The following is a 21,884-nucleotide window of genomic DNA, read 5'->3' as shown; positions in this document are numbered from 1 at the left end:
AGTGGTCCAATAGGACCACCTAGGTATTCATTTAGTAGTCAAAAAAATTAATATGCTAGACAAACTTGAAGGGAAAAAAATCAAAGTATACAATTGCATAATACATGTTATGGTGCTCATCAAAAGTCATTAATTACTATCTATAACACCTTAAAACTAATTAGGTTCAATACCCCATAATGATTGAAAAAAATTTATTAAATTAAAAAAAAGGTTTAAATAATATTAATAAATAGAATAATAGATCACACAGATTAAAATTCTGAGACCAAATAAATAGATAGATGAGGAAAACAGAGAAGATAAAAACTAACAAATTGTATTAAAAATTATCTAAAAATTCTAAGTAAATTTTAAAAGAGTAAAAAATTATGTTTTATTGATTAATAATTACGCTGTCAGTACATGAATGCACAGCACTACATACAAATTTGAAATTTCAACATTTAAAATTTTTTGAACCAGGCACTGTCAGCTATTCCATTTGAGAAATCTTAAAACTGAAACCTAACCTACGTGTTGAATAAAATTAGTGTAATTTTTCTCTCCAAATGCATGCATTTCAATGCATAAAAATGAAACATTTAGTTTTCGTTAATAATTTTGTAATTTCTAAACATATTTCAAGGCGACAATTTTGTCACCCATGTGTATCATTTAAGTGACGTTCGTAGAACATTTGGCAACAATTGTCGAGATGTCGCCATACTAGCGTGAACACTCATTTATCCAACTAAGGATTGGGTATACTTTGTGTTATGTAGTCTAAAGCAAAAAATGCATAAGTACATAATGTACATTATGTAATGTACTTTTAATTGTGCTTTATTCACATTACTTTATGCTTTAGTAATATCATTTATCTCCATATGTTTGAATAATCTTAGTTTCATCAAACATTTTCAGCTTACTGTGTAAGATCAAGTGAAGTGAGGTTAATTAATCTTGAATTTATTTGGGTGATAATATGCTTTGAAAACATTTTTTAGCATTTCAGTTATTAACCTAAAAATTTTTTTATCATGGGACAATAACTAACGTAGAATAAATTTTATGACTTATATAGATAAAATATTTAAATTTAGCATAGATGTGCAAGGAATGTGCATTCTCTTAATATTTTGGTTCATAAAAAAATAAATTTTAAAATTCATCTTTTTATTCATTTTTTGATAATTTTCTGCATATTTTAAAATCCTGGGTTGCTGTGAATAAGACTCTTAATCAATGACTATGAAATCGGTTAAATTTTGTTGACAGATTAACATGTTAAAAAATGCCGAAATGTTGTGCATATGTTAAATTTTATTATTAAAAGGAACTTAAAGGTCACCTATTATAAGAACAACTGCTTTAGTATGTAGTAAAAATAATGACACTACTTTTACTACGAGTATCAAAGCTTGAGATGTTAAAAGAATATTTCATGTGATATTCTAATTGCTTCATTTTAAAACAACTAAAGTAGTATATATATTATTAACCGAATATAATGCAAGGTAACTTATTTCTATGCAACTTTAAAAATAAATAGAATCTATTATTAATTATTGAATGGTTTCAAGAGTTCAAATTCTAATACACCGAAGCTTTTTACATATATATAGATTTAAATTTTATTATAAAGTACAATTATGCATAGCATTAAAGACAATATTTTGTATAATAGTGATTGTAAATAAGAATATTCACAACATAAATTGTTATATGTGGAATCAAAGCTCGTTATTTGACCGCTCCAAAAAATCAAATAAAGATTTTTTCCGATCTCTCAATGAGAGAAAATGACACTTTTGTGAGGGACTGATTCTAATGTTTTTTAAAATTAGCTAAGAAAAATATATTTGTTTCACGTTATTATTTTTTATTGCAGTTAAAAACTGATATTTACTTAAATATTATAAGGCAAAATTATAGAATTTTCTTACTAGTTAATTGTAGTATTTTCTTTCAACAATTGGTTACTTTTTCAAAAATTATAAATCCTGAATTATTCAACAAAACTATTGTTATTAATGTTCTCAAGCTATGGTGTTGTATACTTTTTTAGAAAACTTTTATTGATATTCATGCAATGACTATATATCAATATACACAATTACCAGCACCAAAGCTGGCCATCAAATTATAAAGTTAAACCACATCACCAATATTTAGGCTACAGAAATTTTATTCGACAGTATAGCTCATCGAGTGACTTGAAAAAAATACCAAGTCTTCACTGTAAATCCAGCCAAGAAATTAAATAAATAAATTTGTTTTGTTTATTGTATGTTGAATAGTATTTTTATATTTAGTATAAAACCAGTACAATACAGTTTGAACCTTTATTTAAATTTTTATGCCTTTTTCAAATTATCCAATACAAGGTTAAAATTTTGTGTCCGTTTTTTTTCCTTCTTCTTTTGTCCAAAGCAGAAAGTGTCATTGAAACCATTTTACTTATTTAAAAAAAATTATGTTTCATACTTTTTACCATGAACTATTTAAATATCTATTTCATATTTTGTAACATAACAATGATTCAAGATAAATTTTTTTTTTTTAAATTATCGGCGAAATATCATTTTCATTGGTTCTAGCAGTTGAATAGATTGATATTTTTATTGTTACTTTTATCAACATATTATTAGCAGGGTTGGGTTTTTGACGTCAAAAAGTGGTTTTTGACATGACAAGGGTATAATACTGGTTTAAACCGTCAAAAACCCGTCAAAAATGTCAAAAACTGAAGTTTGCCAAGAAAATATATAAACTTCAAAAACTACCAACAGTTGCCATGCATTATATTGAAATTTAATTATACTATATGTAATCAGCAGGTTTTAAAATATTTTTTAACTAAAATTAAGGTAAAATAACAGATTTAAAATCTCAGAAATTTATATTCAAATGCATGTGCAGAAAAATTTTGCACAAAAATTGTTTAAATATTTATATTTAAAAAAAAATTTTTTTTTCTTTTTGATACTTAATAAAATTAAAAGTTTATTACTATGCATTTTTGACATATAAGGAACATATAACTAATATTTATAAGGAACTTACAAGTTATGTTGTATAAATACAAACTTGATACAAGATACAAGTGTATAAAAATTTTTTTTTAATGTTATACCGAATATCTTTATTATCCATTATGTTAATTTGAATTTAAAAGTAGTTATATTTATGAATAATGATAAATATAATTCATATTGTTTATTATATTTATTTATAATTATTACACTTATCAAACAAACAATTTTTATCAAAACAATTTTTACATCAAAACAATTTTTATCTCTTAATTTTTTTTTCTCCACTTGTATTAAGAATACAAATAATGCATATCTTGAAAGCAAGAAGTAATTATTCAATAGCTGAATATTTAGATATTCAACAAAACTATATCGTATTCAGCAAAATGAAATTCACAAATATTTGGATAAACTAAATTTTCAGCATAGTAAATGAATAGGCTGAATATACTGCAAATCGAAACTAACTACTCTGTGTATTTAACAGAAAGCACTTAAATTTGTATTGTCTTATGTTAAAAAGATTATTAAGAAGATTTAAAAGAATATTGAAAAGATTTTTCTTTAAAAGAAGATGTCTAATGTACAAAACTGCTAATGTTTATCTTCAAAAATGTCTAATTTTTAGTATAATCTATACTATACACTAAATTTGGTTATAAATAAATTTCTTAATAATATCACTGCAGATTTTCAATAACACATGAAAATGAATACATATTAGGTACAAAAGATGTGAGTTTTCAAAAGTACAAGATTTTGGTTACTATTCAAAATATAAGTGTTTCTTCAAAATTTTAAATTTATTTTTCTAGAACATATTTAGAAACATTATCCTATAAAAAATATATTAATTTTATGTATTAATTAAATTTCACATATGAATATAGGTTTTTGACATTTTTGACAGTGAGGTTTTTGACGTGACGGTTTAAACCATGGTTTAAACTGTCAAAAACTGTCACATGTCAAAAACCTGCCAACCCTGATTATTAGCATAAATTAAAATAAAGGAATAAATTACTTTTAAATACACTATTACAAGTTTTGATTCAATGGCTTTCATTTCTCCTTCAAAGAATTGTATAACGTTTGTGCAAGAAGAATGTAAAATCATTATGAGAATGGAATCGAGAGAAAAACTCAGAAGAAAGTATTAATTTGTGAAATCAATTAATAATATATGCAGAGCTTATTCTAGGCAGGGTAAACAGGGCCCTGCTGCCCTTTTAGTCAAAAGAATCCACCCTGTTGCCCCTGAAGTAGATTAGTGCCCTGATGTAATAGACTACATACCCTTTTTGTTCTTTCTTTTCTCAACCATTTATTTTTTTCTCCAAACTCTACAATGGATTTCTTAAACTTTGTTATTTTTAACTCTTTTTATTTAGTTTGTCATTGCTGTCAATACATAGATTTATATGGGAAAGGAAAAATAGCCATCACACCCCCTTGTACTTGTCTTTGAAAGTTTGCATTTACTTCTACTATCATTAAATCATAATTATTATTACTGATTTTAATTATTAAATCATAACTACAGACACTTAAAAACATACATTTATTATTTTATTAATATATACATGCATTTTAAATGAATTACTACTAAGCTAATTAGTTCATTAACTCAATATAAATGCTAATTTATTAATAAAAATTAGTTATTTATGTGATTGCTTTGCTACTATTGGTAAAGTTAAAAAAAAACTTTTACTAATTTACAATGTTTTTTAATAAAACGTGTAAAGCCCATAGAAAGAAATTATTGCCTTTTTAGAATAATAATGCCCTTTTTTTAACTTTTGCACCCTGCCCTTTTTTCTGCCTAGAATGAGCTCTGATGTATGAAATAAGATACTGCTTTGTACAAGTGTTTTACTGCTTTGATAGATAGTGCTTTGTACAAGTGTTACAAGTTAAAAAAGAGCGAGAATACTATCTGGTGCAATTAAATTTTAAAATTAAATATTTTTATACTTGCTTAACAAATAGACATTTTTTTTTTTATAAATGAGCATATTAAATTTAATTTGGTCATAGCAGGTTTCTTCCACAGTAACACGAAAAAAACCTTACAAAGAAATTAAGTTTCTTCTAACACAAGTGGAGAAAAAAATGGAAATTCTTTTTCAAAGAAAACTATCAAATAATAAAACATTTTAAGAGTTGATTAGATGTACAAAGCTTTTAACTTACTGGTACTGTATATTAAAGTTAATTAGTTTAAAGTATTCTTATAATGCTTATTGCTGAACAACTATATATTGGTCATTTTCATTTTTAGTTTCTTCCATTTTGTCTTGTTTTTTCCAGTATCTTTTAAAAAATAGGTTTCTTCTGTACAAAATTCCAACCCCGATTTAAGTAGTATAATAGCATTATTGTTTTAAAGAATCTTAACTTTTTTAGTTCATTTGACGGAAATATAGCAGGGAATATTACTTCCATAATTCAAATATTTTAATTATTCACAATTTCTTTGAATGATCAAAGTCTTTATTTAATGTAGATACTAAATTTTGCTATCAATTCAAGTTTGAAAAAAGTTTTTTTAATGGACTATGTAATAGAATATTAATATCAACCTTGCCTTTAAAAGAGATCAGGGGATAAGACAGTCTTTTTTTTTTAAATTTTTTTTTTTATAATCAATGTAACAGAATATCAAGGGCTTGTAGGAGTTAATAAATGATAAACTAAATAAATAAATGTGTTTTCTTTTTATTTTCACTAATCAAGTCCTTATTTATTTGGTATTTTTTGTGATATATTCAATTGAAATACTAATTTTTGTTATCAATATTTTTTTCTAATCGTTGAACACTTTTTTTAAACCACCTAACAGAATAAATATTCTGAAGAAAATGCTGATTATGGTGCTAGCTCCCAAGTTGGGATTATTCAAGAGATTTTATTTTTATACTTAAAGTTGAGATAAAGTTAATAATCTAATATTTGATTTTTTTGATAAATTAGATTTAAAATGATTTAGGTCTATAATGTAGAATAACTAAAAAAAATGTATGGAAGCTTTGATAGATTTTGTTGTGAAGCGTTTAAAGAAAAGTCTGTTTGCAATTTCCATTTCAATTGTTTCACTAACACTAAACAAAATTGACTTAAAAAAAAGTTAAAAATGCAAGGTTCATCAACTATTTAGAAAAAGCAGTTATTTTCTTGCCTTTCGTTAAAATAAATGTGTATTATTAGTTTCAATGAATAAAATACAATTTTTAATTTATTTTGCATCAAATGTCAATGTATGCAAATTTATAATTCCTCTTTAAATTGCTTATTTCTTTTCTTTTAATTAAAATAAGTACTTAAACGATCATATATGGCTAGTTTTTTTTATTCTACATAAAGTATCAAAATCAATGTAGACAAATTCATAATTTGTCTTTAGATTGAATATTTTCCAACCTTCAATTATATAAAATATTTATAATAAATTTAAACAAAAATATAATAAAGGACTTTTATTTTGCTTAAGTGTCAGTGTGTGTGATTTTGTAATTTCTCTTAAAATAATTTTTCCTTATTTAAATATATGTACCTAATTTAAACAAACAAAGAATTGCGTGTCTTTATTTTTGCATAAGTACTTATGTATACAAATTTCTAATTACTGTTTAAATTGCATATTTATTTCCCTTCTAAGTTAAATGAATAAATAATTATAGCTTAAACAAAACTACCTACCGATTTCTACTATGCATGAAGTGTCAATGTAGCAAAAAAAACACAATAATTAGAAGAAAGGTTCTGGGTTCGAATCCCGTGCAAGGCATGGATGTTCTTTCCTTCTTTGTACTATCTGTCCTTACTGTGGGAGCAACGTTGGCGCAACTAATATGGTACCCCCTGAAAGAGTGGCCAACAAATCTGCCCTTCAGATACCTGTATGACCTAGGTCCAGGTGGGCATTGGAGGAAAAAAAAAGTAGTTAAATGAAATTTGTAAATTTTAGTATAAATTTTTTATTGAAATATTTCTCATATCAAAAGAAAAAATATTTTATAATTTCAACAAAATCATAATTTTTTCTTTTTTTATTACTTTATTGGTAGTTATATGTATTCACATAGTATTTTAAAAAACTAGAAAATTTGCTCAAAATAGTTTTACCCCTTAATGTTATTTGTAATTTTTTTCTTATTTTGCTATATCTCCGAAGATAATTGATGGGGAAAAAATAAATCTTGCCTACCATATTTATAAAACTCGTTTACCGAAAGATAATTCAATGTACTGTTACATAAATTACCACAATAATAAAAAGATTTAATATGCTTTAGAACAGTGTTTTCCAAGCTATGACTTTTGTGTACCATTTCTAAATTTTTCGTAACGCTGTGTACCACTAATAAAAAAATGAATGTATTTTTTACTAAAAAAGAATTGCACAAAAGTTAAAAATCACAACTGGCTGTTGACGCTGCTAATTATTAACTGTTAACTCTGCAAAAAAATAGCCAATAGAAAAATACGTAATCGTAAATTTTCATGGCTAGCTTTGTTTTCATATAAAATTTTTTGAAATTTTCGTTTGTTGCAAGATATTGCGCATAAGAACGCGTACCACCGCTAAACTGTTCCCGTACCCTTGAGGGTACGTGTACCACACTTTGGGAAACACTGCTTTAGAAATAGCTTTTAATCAGTGAGAAATAGATCAAAATACCTTAGAGTAACTACTAAGTCAAGTGTTTAATTTTCAGTTAGATAATTTTAAAAAAATTAACCAATAAAAAAACTTTAAAGTAACTATATAATTTAGAATTTTTTTTTATATCTTTATAAGAGGCTTTCTTGTATATTTTAATTGTTATTTTTAATCTCTGTAATTAATGTATACTTTTTTAATTTTACAGATAAGGTGGGAAAAAAATATCACACTAGGAGAGCCTCCAGGATTTCTACATTCATGGTGGTGGTAAGTAAATTTTAATTATTTAATTTTAAATAATTCTAATTAATAATTTTAATTATTTAAATCCAAGTTAATTTTAAATATTTCTTTTAATTTCCTAATAAAAAATTGTATTTACTCTTAATTTTGTAATTTTTAAAAAACTGTTACTCGTAAGAGTACTTATTCGTAAAAAATTTTTTAAAATATTTTTTTATTTTTATTAACAGCTAATATTAAATGTGTGGTTAAAATACTATTTTTTATTGTTCCAGTAGATTTTATACAACATTTTTGTTTTAAATTGTGTTTTGTTAAAAAAGGGAATAACCTATTTCTTTATTAATCTGTTTATCTGCAACAAATGTATATTGCTTATACTATTTTTATCAACTGTTGAAGAAGGGGTAGCGTGGCCGAGCGGTCTAAGGCGCTGGTTTAAGGCACCAGTCTCCTCGGAGGCGTGGGTTCGAATCCCACCGCTGCCAGAGTTATTATTTTGTATCCGCGAACTAATTCTAGAACTTTAGATATTTTATTATCTTTGAATATTACCTTTTTTTCGAGATTCTTTTAGTTAGTAATTTTTTTTATTAGGGTTCATCCGCAAACAATTAAATTTTTTTTTTACTGGGGATGATAAATAATTATAGAATATAAATAAAACATAACAATTACGCAATAAAAGCTTTCATGAAATGTTTTCTTCAATGACTTTTCTCTTAATCGTTAACAGATGTATACAGTGTACACAAATGTCGTCCATTGTGAAAATGAGTGTACCTTGGTTTTAAAATTTTTGAAATCATTAATTTGTTTTCTAAATTCCTCCTCTAAAAATTTATTTTGTTTAAACACTGTGACCACCACCACTGCTGCTTTGCGTGTATAGAATGGCTTGTATATAAAAATCTTTAAAACGTAGCGCAAACAAGAAGCAGATAAATGCACTTATGAATCATTTGCCCCATATAAGTGCCTAAGGTAGTTACTTTTGCAAAGGACTTTCGTAAATTTTAAATTTTGCAAGGAATAATATTTAGATTTCCAGTTAATGTTCCCTAATTTCTATTCTCATTTTCAAATTTATTTTTTATCTATGAAATTTTGATTTACCGGCACTTTTTGCGTAGTGGATCATTTCCTTGATATCATTTTCCATATACTTGAAGAAATGATTTATTAATCGGAATAATACTGGACCTGAGGTTTTTTTTCTTTCAATTACTATATAACTATACTTTTTAATTATTTCCTATTCTTCTCCGATTTTTCTAGATCAGAAATATTTCATTATAAATTATTTTAATCGATATTAAGTACACGAATTATAGTTTTATTACTTTATAATAAATATGATTTCTCGAGCAATAAAAAACTTTACTTGTGCGTTTTAGTATGTAAGTTATGATTTATTCTAATAAGATGATTTATTCAATTAAATTTCAAATCAATATAAGTTTTTTTTGTGTGGTTACTTTGTAGTTACGTTTCTTAATAAATATGAAACACTTTAAAAAGATACAGTGACTATCAGTATTTGGTTCAAGAAACTTATCTAACTCATCTTTTACAATACTCTATTAGTAGACCTGAAAATTTAAATTTTCAGTTAGCCTAAGGCCGGTAGACTCAAATGTAGCCTCAGTCATTGAGACGGTGACTGATATCGATAGGTTCTTTTTTATTTCTCAGCCACTTTTTTGCTAATTTTTTTTCCTTGGATTAAATAAAAAAAAAAAAATTCTTTCACAAAGAAAAAATTAATATTAGAAATAATCTAAGGCTATAAAGAGTTAATTCAGCAATAAAAATAATATAAATTTGTGACGAAATTTAGTTCAACATACTGACTACAAAGAACTTTATTTAAAAATATTTGGGGTGAAAAAGTACATTTAATGTATATGTTACCGGCATAGTTTGAAATCCGGCATTGTATAGAATGCCTAGGCATTGCATATAATGCCTAAAACTAGCAGGCAATGTATGAAACGATTTATATTTCACACATTTCATAGGTATTCTATAGAAATGGTAAATGAGAAATCGGCAAAGTATAAAATGCATCTCTGATTCGTTTCTTAATGTAATGAAATGATATGTAATTCGAAATGTCATTCAATCCTGCATGTTGCAACAAGTAGGTTAATTTCTTATTTTTTTTATATGAACATTTCGTTTCCCCTAATAAGAAAGGCATAAATTATGTTTTGTACAGCTTTCATTTTTTTTACGGATTTTGAATAAATTTTTTTTAATGGCACTCTCATTATTTTTTCAGAATAAAATTTTTTGTTTGAGAAATGCACACCATTTACATAAAAACCTCATCAGGACGTTTTTTTCATACTTTGCTAAATAGCATTTGTCATTCTATAGAATGCCTAGGTATTGTATACAATTCCTAGGGAAAGTATGTAATACTTCTCATATTTCATACCTTGCCTAAAAGCATCCGGCATTATATACAATGCCTAGGCATTCTGTAGAATGCCGACGTTTCATACTTTGCCGGTAACATGTACATTATAACTACGAAGTATGTGAATTGCGAAAAAACTCTCTTTCCATCATAAATTGATGGATTCTGAAAGATCAAAATTTTCATTAAAATATTCATTGATGAATTATTCATGATTAAAATATTCATTCATATTCATTTTCATTAAAATATTCATTCATTGACTTTTATGATGTACTTAGTTGTTTTTTTTTTTTTTTTTCAAAGGTAAACAATGGGAGAAAAGGTGTTCAGTTGCTTAGTTAATTTAAGTGCCCACTTTTTTTTTTCTTTCTTTGTTAACTCTGTATGTGATGAGTGGTTAATTTTAGGTCTATCTATAAGAAATTGTGCGGAGGGTCGATCAATAATTGTTCGTATTTGCTGCAACTTTAATAGGGTGCCATGTGGAACCATACTACCGTACTTCCTAAACTTGATTCCACGTTGCTGTGAACTTGCTTCGAAGCTACGGTGTCCCAGGGTTCCGATTTTTGAAGCGGACGAAGTTGAAGTACACAGTCCAATTTTTTTTTTTTTTAGGTGTACCCTAGAACTTGCATTTTTTGTCTGTACGAATAACAAAATATTATAGAACAAAAATATTCTTTCGTCCAAGAGAGATTATTTGAGGAATACATTAATTAAATAACGGAATAATAAATGCCGTAGTTATCAAAGAAATGTCTTGGAAAAAAGAAAGAAAGAGAATGTGGAACCTATGGCCAGAGATAATATAAAAGAGTGAGAAAATAAGAATATGACGTAGAATTTCCGTGTATTGCAAGTACGGAAGGGCTTATTTGTGAGTATTATTGGCGATTAAATGATGCACTCAAAAGGTGATGAATACCGGAGACTTCTCATTGATATCCGCCAATAAACAGTATCTTCTTATAAAACCCCGCAAGGCCCCGAATTCTGGTGGCCTCTAGGCTTCCCCACTTCTAAACCGCTCTCCCCCTCTATTAGACCCTAAACTAGTTACTCCATTCATCGTCTAGAAGGTTGCTATGGTAACCGTTGTCATAGCGACTGCGACACGCAGTTGTATCGTATTTTACTGGACCGATAGGGATCCTGTATTAAGTTCTATTCGAAATATTTGTGAAGTTTCGAAGACTGGACTAAAATTTTTTTTCTTTTCTTTTACTTTAACGTCTATTTTCTATGCTAAAATAAGATTGGAATAATACTAATACATAATTGAAAAATATCGAAAATCAGATGCAAGAAATAACATGCATTCCAAGATTTTATTTTGCCATCCTTATCAATTAACCCGTATTGTTAGATCAATATGGTTATTATTTTTACTTAATATATTTTTTGAAGACAATTTGATTGACATTCAAAATTATCTTAAATATTTTGAATTTTAAAGTTGGAGAAACTTTTTAAATGTTGAATTGATTCTTACCCAGAGCAGCTAACTTTTTTATTTGTTTAAATTCTTAATCGATAAAGGAAGTTATAATCGATTTTTTTTCTTGTAAAATGATTGATAACGCTATTTGCTATACTCGTATTCAGAAATAGGCAAACTGCAGACGCCTGGTCACTTACCATGACACCCCAGAATACTTCTCTATACATTATTAATTACTTTCAATTTATACTATAATATGATCTAAATTTTTTCTGTTTTCTGTTCTTATATATCTGGTCACTTTTTAATCTGAATTTGTTCATGGGATCGATGTTATAAAAAGAATTATGCATTAGAAATCGCAGTGTTTTAATATTCTGTCTTATTTGTTCGATTTTTTTTCTTTTTTTCTTTTAAATTGTAACAAAAAAGTTAGAAGAAGCTAAATTTTCAGCACAGGCTTCAAGGAGATAAAATATTATTTAGAAGTTGTTAATACATCATTTATATTAACATAGAATTTGTTAATACATTGTGCACCAATTTTACTACATTACCAAATTTAAGCCCTAATTGAAATCCTTTTACAGTAACTACGCAATTCACGTGCAATAGATTAACTGTTTTCAATTTTTTTCGTCTGTGGAACCCTTTAATGATCGACTTTCTTTCATCGGAACCCCAAGACTTTATGAATAAGTTTCATAAGCAATTGTGAACATATTAATGGAAAGGCTATCAATTATTTTTTAAAATATGCGATCTGAACTTTAATCATTATTTTGAAAATTTTAGTGAGTGAATGTTAGAATGAATTTTTTTCTTCGTCTTATCAATATGAATCATAAAATTTGGTATTACGTCAGACAGTTGAATTCACAAGTCTGTGGCCGTATTTAGCCTAGTTCTTAATTTGATTTTAGTACATACATAAACTGAACATGAATGAGCGGAAATGAAATTTTCATTCAAATAAAAAAATAAATAAAAAAGAAACTAAACGCTGCGAATGTTTATCAGGAAAATATACTTCTTCATTGTTGAATTTGGTTACTTATATTCGATGCGGAATACTGCAGAAATTTTTCATAAATACATATATCTTTTTCATAATTTATCCATTATATTGTTACTAGAAAAAACATAGTTTTGAAATTTCTACCTTCACAGGTATTTCATTTCAGTATTTTCATAAAAACAATGTCTAACGAATTGGATATAAATTTATTTACTAGTTTTAAAAATCATAACTAGTTAAAAAAATTCCTGACTCTCGGAACCCTTGTGACCCTTCGACGAAATTCCAGGGTTCCGTGGAACACTATTTTGGAACCGCTGAATTAATCGTTGCTCCCCCTTTTGGTAAATGAAATAAAACTTAATCTTCTTTCAACGAAGCGCTTTATTGATACTGTGTCCGGCAGTGGCACTTTTGCATTATGTGACCGGACATAGTGCATTTGTGTTGTATCAGTAAAAATCTTAAGTGTCTGCCGGATCATTTAAATTTATGGTTTCATCCAACCATATTAGAAAACACATCGTTGTCAACGTTGTCCTTTCACAAAATTTTATAAAATTCCACATTTTTTTCAACGGAATTTCCGAAACCTGCTTTATTAAAAAAGAGTTGAAATCGGAAATAATCACTGGGCGTAACTGGACCAGGGGTCTGTGCAGACATTTTGTGAAAGGTCCTGTTTTTGTAAAATTGTGAAAAAACTATTCATAATTTGTGAATATAAAATAAGCGTTAAGTTACATTCTTACAAATAGGGTCCTGTTATTGCAAAAATTACTAAAAACCTTTTCAAGAAGTTTTTAAATTGTAAATAGATAAAATATTCTTCTGCTCAACAATTGTTGCTACTAAATTAGAGATGCAACATACAAATATTTAGAATTTAATCTATACTGCTCAACACAGAATATTCATTTTGGACGAATAATGGAAACAAAATCACTCACATTTTTAATAATTTCAATTGACATATTTAAAAAAAAACAACTTATTAATGTATAACTTTTAATGTGTTACGTATTAAGTAAACTTAAACAATTCTTAAATTTAGAATATTTTATTTAAAAAATTGCCATAAATTAATTTTTTTACATAATATTCTATTAATTAATTTTATGAATAAATATAAATTGATCAATTATTTATTTATAAAAAAAATATATGTATGATTTAATATTAATAAGAATACGCTCACGATATTTGTAAAAGTAGAAATATTTTCTTGGAATACTATAATTAAAATTTAAATTTAGGGAAACTTAGTTTGTCTGGAACCGTCTTTCTTTCCCACACCCGGGAAGGGTTTATTCGATTAACAAAACAATAATGAAGATAAACAAATTTGTGAAGGGTCCGATTAAAAGATGAATTATTTTGTGAAGGGTCCGTTTTTATGAAAAAATATGTTGTGAAGGGTCCGTGAACCCAAATTTCTACTAAACAGACCCCTGTTGACTAAGTTATTATTCTGTTGCTAGTGCCTTTCCTATCACTAGATCTCCAATCCAAAATTAATTAAATCGAATGATTATGTAAGATATAAGAACTGCCCAGTTTAAAAATAAATACTCCTTCTCGTAATGACCACGTTGTCAAGTTATATTATGATGTTTCACTTCGCAGTAGCGGTGACGAAAAGCGGCTGAATCAACAGCGGCTATGAATAGTGTCATCTTCAAGCACACACCATTTGATGAAAAAAATAAAATAAAATAATAGTAGTATAGGCAAAAGTTATGCATGTGGCAGTGCTGATTTTTCTGATATCTAGATTTTTCCGTGAAGGCGGCAGGTGTTAGTCTCGCTTCCGTATTGTATTTAGATTTTTGTTTTAACTTTGACGTGTCGCCAGGCCTTTCTCTTCTGTGTTGTGACACTAGGTTAGGAATTGTTTGTTAAAGTTTAGAGAGAAGCCATTTCTTTTAAGTTTTTTTTTAATTCATTAGCTATATTCATTTCTGTGCAATAACAATTCACATTGGTGCCACTCTTCAGTCCTGGGGATTGAAATCAGTCTTGAGAGGGAAATCAGTAGACTAAATTTCATCAATTAATATCTCGCACGTTTTTTTTTGGAATTAAAATTTCCCTTTTTGTTTAAAAATTTAATAAAAATTTTCTGTTTAGAATAAAAATAAAATATTACTTTTTTACTCAAAACTTTGATATTTTTCATAATTGTTGAATTAATGATCAAGCACAGATGTCGCTCCGCAATGAAGGAATGGGATTCATTGAACTGCTTGCACAAACAACATTTGTACTATTGTTGTATCTAAATTTACTTGAGTGTTCATTTCCCGTCAATGTTGTGAAATACTGATTAAAGTTAAATGATAATAAAGATTTTTTAAAAAACGAAATTTATAGAGGAAGGGAAAAAGATGATGCAGAACGTAGGTGCTTTACGATTAATTCCGAGAAAAGTGGCTTGACGACTATCATTCCCAGACCCAGAATCTACATTTTTAACCTAATTTTAAGAAAATAGAAAAATAAAATTGAGCGAAACAGATAGTATGCCTATTTATTAATAAAATTGAATTTTTTCTTCTGTGGATTCCAGGAGATCTAATTGTAACATTTTCTTATAATTTTTCTTGCTGTTATTTTCTTTTCTTAGCTTTGCATTTTTGAATTTAAAATTAAATGAATTTGAAATTAAAATTCAAAAATTATTAATATCTTTTTTTCCTAATTTAAATTTACAATTTTGTCCGTAGGACTTAAGGCGCGTTCCGAGGATTTAAATATTTTTTGATTGGTCTAACAAAATTTCTTTGGTAAAGATGCGACCACTGTGACATTTTATCGACTTGAAATTTCTAATTTTGAAAAAAACTTCTCTCAGATTGCACCTTACTAAATAGTCCAATTTTTGGCTATTTTTTGTATCTTAATTTTTTTAAAAATATTTTTGGATGAAATGTAGCAATTTAAAAAAAATTTTTTTTATTACTATTATAACAATCCAAAAAACAGTGTCTTATCATTTCGCGGTTTTTGGTTCTTACATTAATTAACAGTAAGAACTGGCCTTGATTCTTTGATAAATGTTCTTTTGTAAGCACATTAAAACTAACTTTTAATACAAAGTTACGAAATAAAACAGAAATATGTAATAAGAAGATAGATGTCCTTAACCCCTTCACTCCCAGATTGTAGCAGTTGTTACACTCGTAAGTAAGTGCATGAGGGCAAAGGGGTTAATTGATATTGTAGACAGAAAATAGTGAATCTGTAATAATGAAAAAGGTTATGAATGATTAATTAATTATTTTCATGTTAATAATCTTTTGTTAAATAAGTTTTATAGTAATGCCCAAAGAATGTTAGGTTTGGTCAATTAGTTATCTCGATATGGGCCAGGCTGTAGAAATAACAGATTATTCAAACTTTCCTGGTCTGTCCAGAATTTTGCAAAAGATTCGTCTTTATGAAATTGAGAAAAATTTCATTCAAAACTTTGTGAAAATAAGTTCTTGTTTTTATGAAAGTAAACCAACATATTTTTCAATTAGCTTTAGTTTTTTTTAATATGAAATAAAAGGTAGTGATTGACTCTTTTTTGTGAGAGAGAAGTTTTGTGAAGGCTTGTTTTTCAGCCACTGCTTTCAATTTTTCTTGAATAAATGGCTGTTTCTAGAATTATTTATACTTGCCCAGCCCCTCAGAGAGTTCTAAATTAATCAATATCTCAATAATTATTGTTCTTAATTCCGCTTTTTCAAAGAAAGTGTGCATTTATTAAGAAAATTTTTTCTTTTTTTTCTTTTTAAAAAAACGTGTGGGTGCCGTTTGAGTCTATATCATTATTATAATGAATTTTTTGGGCCCGAAATTCAAGCTTAAGGTCTAAAAAATAGTACATTTAATTAAGTCAACTTATAAATGCGTAATTGGTCCAAAAATTAAATAAAAAATTATTAATGAATTCAGGTTAAATCTTAAAAAGGAGTGTGTGGATTTTTTCTTGAGCAAATGACACAATTACTCAGATACAGTGATATAAACGATGGAGAACAAGATAATATTAATATCAAAATCAGTATTTCTTGGGGGGAAAAAAAAAGAGAATGTATGCCATTTTCTTAATGAGTGTAAAAAAAATTCCGAAAATTTTTAATCTTGTGAATATTATATAGTAATTGATTGCACATAATTACTAAACTGGACAATATAAGGATAATTTAACACAAAAGAATAATTATAATTTTTAAAAGTAATTACTTAACACTTATTTTTAACCGTATTATTACTTATTTATTAAGCAACGATTTTGAACCACGGATACAGAGATATTCGTGTTAATTTATGCAATTTTTATGTCAAAATTTAAAACTTAAATTAAATAGATCAAATTTCCAAATAATTGCCATTTAAATTGTTTATTGCGAAGTAACCACTCCCTCTGGAAAATGGGAAAACCTGAATGCTCCGGCAATTTAAAATTAGAGTAAACCTGGCTACAGTCCGCTGTATGCCAGGTGGTCATGGAGTTTTAAAGTTTACTCAGTATTTTATAAAAACGTATCCAGTGATGGTTTTGTTTTATTTTGTATCATCGCTGATTTTATGAATAGTAACTAACTCTAGCTCATAACTTTATTATTTTCACTTTTTACGAAGTATTTTTTAAATTTAATTAAATTTTAAATAAATTTCAGAAAATATTAAAGTAATAAACATTTTTGGAAAATCATTCATATCCGTCTAGAGCATTTTTAGAAAATTAAAAATAAATTTATTGTTTAGAAATTATAATTTTTAGTTATTATTATAAATTTTTTTTTTTTGTTTATTATCAAGAAACTTTTTGAATATAAGACAATAAATGAATTTAGTTTTAAAAAAAATCAACAATTCTATTTCAAGAATTATTTTCTTCATTTATTATAAACTATTAATTAATTATTGTAAACTATCCACTAAAAACTATGTGAGTCGTTTGATTGTGGTTAATATCACCCGAATTTAAATCTTGAAATTTTTAGAATTTTTTTTTCTCTTTTGTCTCAAAGAAGCCATCTTGTAATATTTGTAACAAGACTTACTTTATTAATTTTTTTAATATTAGCGTAGATAATAAAGACTTCCTATTAAAGTTCCTCATATCCAGTTGAAAAGTTGATGCTCAGCTACCCTTATTCGAAGGCCTCATTTCTTTTTTAGAAGTGGGATCATAAATCTAGGGTCTCTCAAAAGCGTGTGAACTTGTAGCTTAAAAGGCAGTGGGTTTCATAAATAGTGGATAGCTTTCCTCTTAGTCGACACCCTACTAGTAATTCTACCGTATACGCCGCTTTTCTCTCTATACTTAAGTATCGATCTCGTTGATCTATTTTTTATAAATATTATTACTATTTTGTCTTCTGAAAATTCATTAGTTCTTTAAAAATAAAATTTTAGTTAGTTTTATTTACATTTTTTCCTATGTTTTAAAAAATGGCATTTATGGTTTTAAGGTATTCTTCGTAAAGATTATATGTTTAAATGTTAGATATATGATGAATATATTAGCAACGAAACAGAGTTTCTTAAGTTAAAATAACTCTCGAGTCTGAAGCAGTTTTCAGATATCTCCAAAAGACAATGTCGATTTTACGTAGAATCCCTGTGGCAGAATTTTTTCGATCTTTCTGCCACAAAGCTATCCAGCATTTATGTCTTTCTGCGAGATACTGTTAAAAACTAACGCATATACACTATGTAACTATAGTTTTAGAAACTAACAAATATACACTATGTTACTAGTTTAAAGTAATAAAAGCCTAGTGTTTTTTTTTTTTAATATTTATTATATTTTTATTATTTATCTCTATTTGGATGAAATAAAATTGTATTTAATTTTTTTAATTAAATGTGTGTTATTTTTTTTAAATTCTAATATTATGCCCTAATTCTCTCATTTTATAGGGAAAAACACTCTAATTATTTCCTTTTCACAGTTTGTAAGTCATCATCACATTAAAGAAATTTAAAATCGTGGATTACGTAACACTACTAACGAACAACCAAAGGAAAAGTGGTTGGCGAAATCACGCTCATTGGACTTTTCAAAAAGGGTTACTAAATGAGTGTTTCGATTCAAGATTCGATATTTATAATACGATATTATTTATTACAACAACCGAAAATTAAAATGAATGTATTAAATCAATAGCAATAATCGCCAAAAAATCGAAAGAATGACTGCGTTAAAAATTAGAAATTCAAATGCACGATTCGAATATTCCATATCAGGGGTCTGTCCAGACATTTTGTGAAAGGTCCGTTTTTCGTGAAATTGTGAAAAAATTACTCACATTCTTTCAACCAGGGTCCGCTTTTATGAATTTGTGCAAATAGGGTCCGTTATTGCAAAAAAATACTTTTTCAAGGAGTTTTTAAATTGTAAAGACATACAAGATTATGCTCAACACTGTATTGTAAAGACATACAAGATTATGCTCATACAATTATAATTAAAAAAATTATATTTTAAAAAATAAACAACAATTGCTGCTTCTAAATTAGAGATGCAACATACAAATATTTGGTATTTAGCCTAAACTGCTGAACGCAGAATATTAATTTTGGACGAATAATGGAAGAATCGTCTGCCGAAGACAAAACTTAATTCGTTTGCAGCCATCTTTCTTGTTTTCTGCCCTGGAAAGGGTCTATTCGATTAACAAAATAATGAAGATAATCAAATTTGTGAAGGGTGCGATTAAAAGAAAAATCATTTTGTGAAGGGTCCGTTTTTAAGTTAAAATATTTTGTGAAGGGTCCGTTTTTATGAAAAGATATTTTGTGAAGGGTCCGTTTTTATGAAAAGATATTTTGTGAAGGGTCCGTTAACGGACCCAAATTTCTTCTAAACAGACCCCTGCATATTGTCAGAAATATAGTGAATATTTAAAAACCACTTGAAAATCATTATCAATAACTGCCAAAAATATAATCGAAACACCACATGGATTTACGATACTATCGGCATAAATTGAGCTAGTCAAAAAGTGATTATTCAAATGCGAGGTTCAAATTTTACGTATAGAAATAATATCAACTGAGAAAACCGGAATTTTCTAAACCCTGTAAGATATATTTTGTGAAATATATAGTTATTTTTTGTACGATATAAGAAATATAATATTTAATTTTAACCGAAAAGTGAAATATTAAATTAATTTTTATTTAAACACTTTAAAAATTTTACAGTAATGAGTTGTTTTATCAAAATAAATATAAAAGTGCTTTCAAGCGCTAGTCATTATAATTTCAATAAATTTAAATAATTAAAGAAGTGTATCATAACAAAGCGCACAAAAAGTTTAAAATGGAATAAAAAAAAATCCTTTATTTAGTCTTTTTTTTTTTTAGTAGGAGCGTTAAAAATTTTCTGACTGGAAAAGTGGGCGATCCGATAAAAAAAAGTTCAGAATATATATATATGAACTATAAGCAGGGTGCGTAGCTTTTTAAAAAGGTGCTTATTTTTGATTTACGTTTTTTAAAAGCCCTTAAAGGTGCTTTTTTTATTCGGTGTTTGTAAAAAGTGCTTAATTTTCTATCTTTTAAAAAGAGATTTTTGTTTGTCGTATCGATTGTTGTTCTAAATTACAAAAAATTCAAGATTTTCACAATTTTCTTTGCAATATTTATCAGACACTAGTTATTTTATCACGATTACGTAAAATTTTTTAATTTTATGGTTATAATTAAGAAATGAAAACGATAGGGAAAAAAAATTATGACTGCGCAGATCCCAATAATAATTTGGTTTTGGAAAGTGATTCAAAATATTTTTTGAGTGCTTGAGAAGTACTTAAAAGGTGCTTATTTTTTGTTGAAAAATCTGGCTACGCACCCTGTATAAGGGGATACCTAAATTATTCTTTGTTTCACCTCTATTTTACGATCCATAAGTTTAACGCCAGCTAGATTACTTTATGAGTAGCTGCCCTAAATATCGTAATGGACGAAATCACAACCGCGTACTTTTGAAATTCCCGCTTATCCTTCGGAATGCATCAACTACCGTTTACCTTTTTGACTCTTCAGCTGCTCCGGAGATTTGGCGCTGTTGGCGGTGTAAACTGCAAATCGCTTACAGCTGTCGCATTCATTCCTATTTGCGACCTCGTGCAGCGACCGTTTTCCTCACTGTTATTGTTCGTTGTTTACCGGTCTATATGACCCCCATTCGATCCCCTCTCACCTTTTTTTTCCTCCAAGTCTCCTGTGTTAAATTCGTCTACCGTTATTCTTTGCCATTTTGACTAAAGAGGTGTTCTACAACCATTCACTTTCATTTTCTTATTCATCTCTTTACCTTGGCTTTCAACAGGTATTAAGAGATCAAGTTTCCTCCATCCACAAATGCTCAATATAATCCTTTATTGCTTTATTTAAATAAATAAGCATTTTGAACGGAAGTTGCGAGTAAAAATAACGAAACTATAGAGCTAACACCTTTAAAAATGTTTATTTAATAATTTTTCGCATTTTAATAAAAGGATATAAATTTTTCTTCGGCATGTAAGCCTTAGATTTACAAATCTTGCTTTTTATATTTTATTATTTTCTTTTCATTATTTTTTTTTGGGAGATTCCAGTTATATGGAAGGCAAACTAAATATTTCTTTTGCGAATTATTTATAATTAAATAATTCTTTTTCAGAAACTCTTACCAAATTCACAAAGATTCTTTAACGTTTATAAATGGAAAATATTTTAATTTTATTGAACAAACGACAACTAAATAAATAATAAAATATATAATATTAAATCATATCACCAGACTAGTGGATTCTGTGAAAACCTGGAATTTGAAAAGCGATAATTTTTTCCCTACCTTTTTTTTAAATTTTTTTTTTTATGTGTGTGTGTTTAACTGATTAGTGTAAAAAGTAATTTATACACTAGCTGGTTATTTTTCCTATTTAAAGAATGGTGATTGAAATAATTGTTGGCGAAAAGTGTTGCTAGTAATTAATATTTCGCGTTTACCTTTCGCGTTATTTTTGAATTGGCCAAAAACATTAAATGCGTTTTTATGTACTGTAGATGAGTAC

The 21,884-nt window shown here is 27.2% G+C and overlaps 1 protein-coding gene and 1 non-coding gene across 5 annotated transcripts in view; both read left to right on the top strand.

The window, feature by feature from the left end:
• The window catches only part of Ssdp (Sequence-specific single-stranded DNA-binding protein), a 264,699-nt gene that overhangs the window by 3,159 nt on the left and 239,656 nt on the right, over positions 1-21,884 (top strand). For all 4 annotated transcript variants that reach the window (XM_071184737.2, XM_016060249.4, XM_016060248.4 and 1 more), the window contains exon 3: positions 7,895-7,956. In XM_071184737.2, coding sequence (XP_071040838.1) covers positions 7,895-7,956 — 62 coding nt within the window. The remainder of the gene's footprint in view (positions 1-7,894; positions 7,957-21,884) is intronic.
• Positions 8,339-8,420, top strand: TRNAL-AAG (transfer RNA leucine (anticodon AAG)). The gene has a single exon. It is a non-coding gene; the product is annotated as a tRNA-Leu (tRNA).

Source organism: Parasteatoda tepidariorum, chromosome 5, assembly GCF_982258835.1.
Source record: "Parasteatoda tepidariorum strain Cologne lab strain chromosome 5, Ptep-v5.0, whole genome shotgun sequence".
Classification (NCBI taxonomy): domain Eukaryota; kingdom Metazoa; phylum Arthropoda; class Arachnida; order Araneae; family Theridiidae; genus Parasteatoda; species Parasteatoda tepidariorum.
This window is presented reverse-complemented; position numbering and strand designations above follow the sequence as displayed.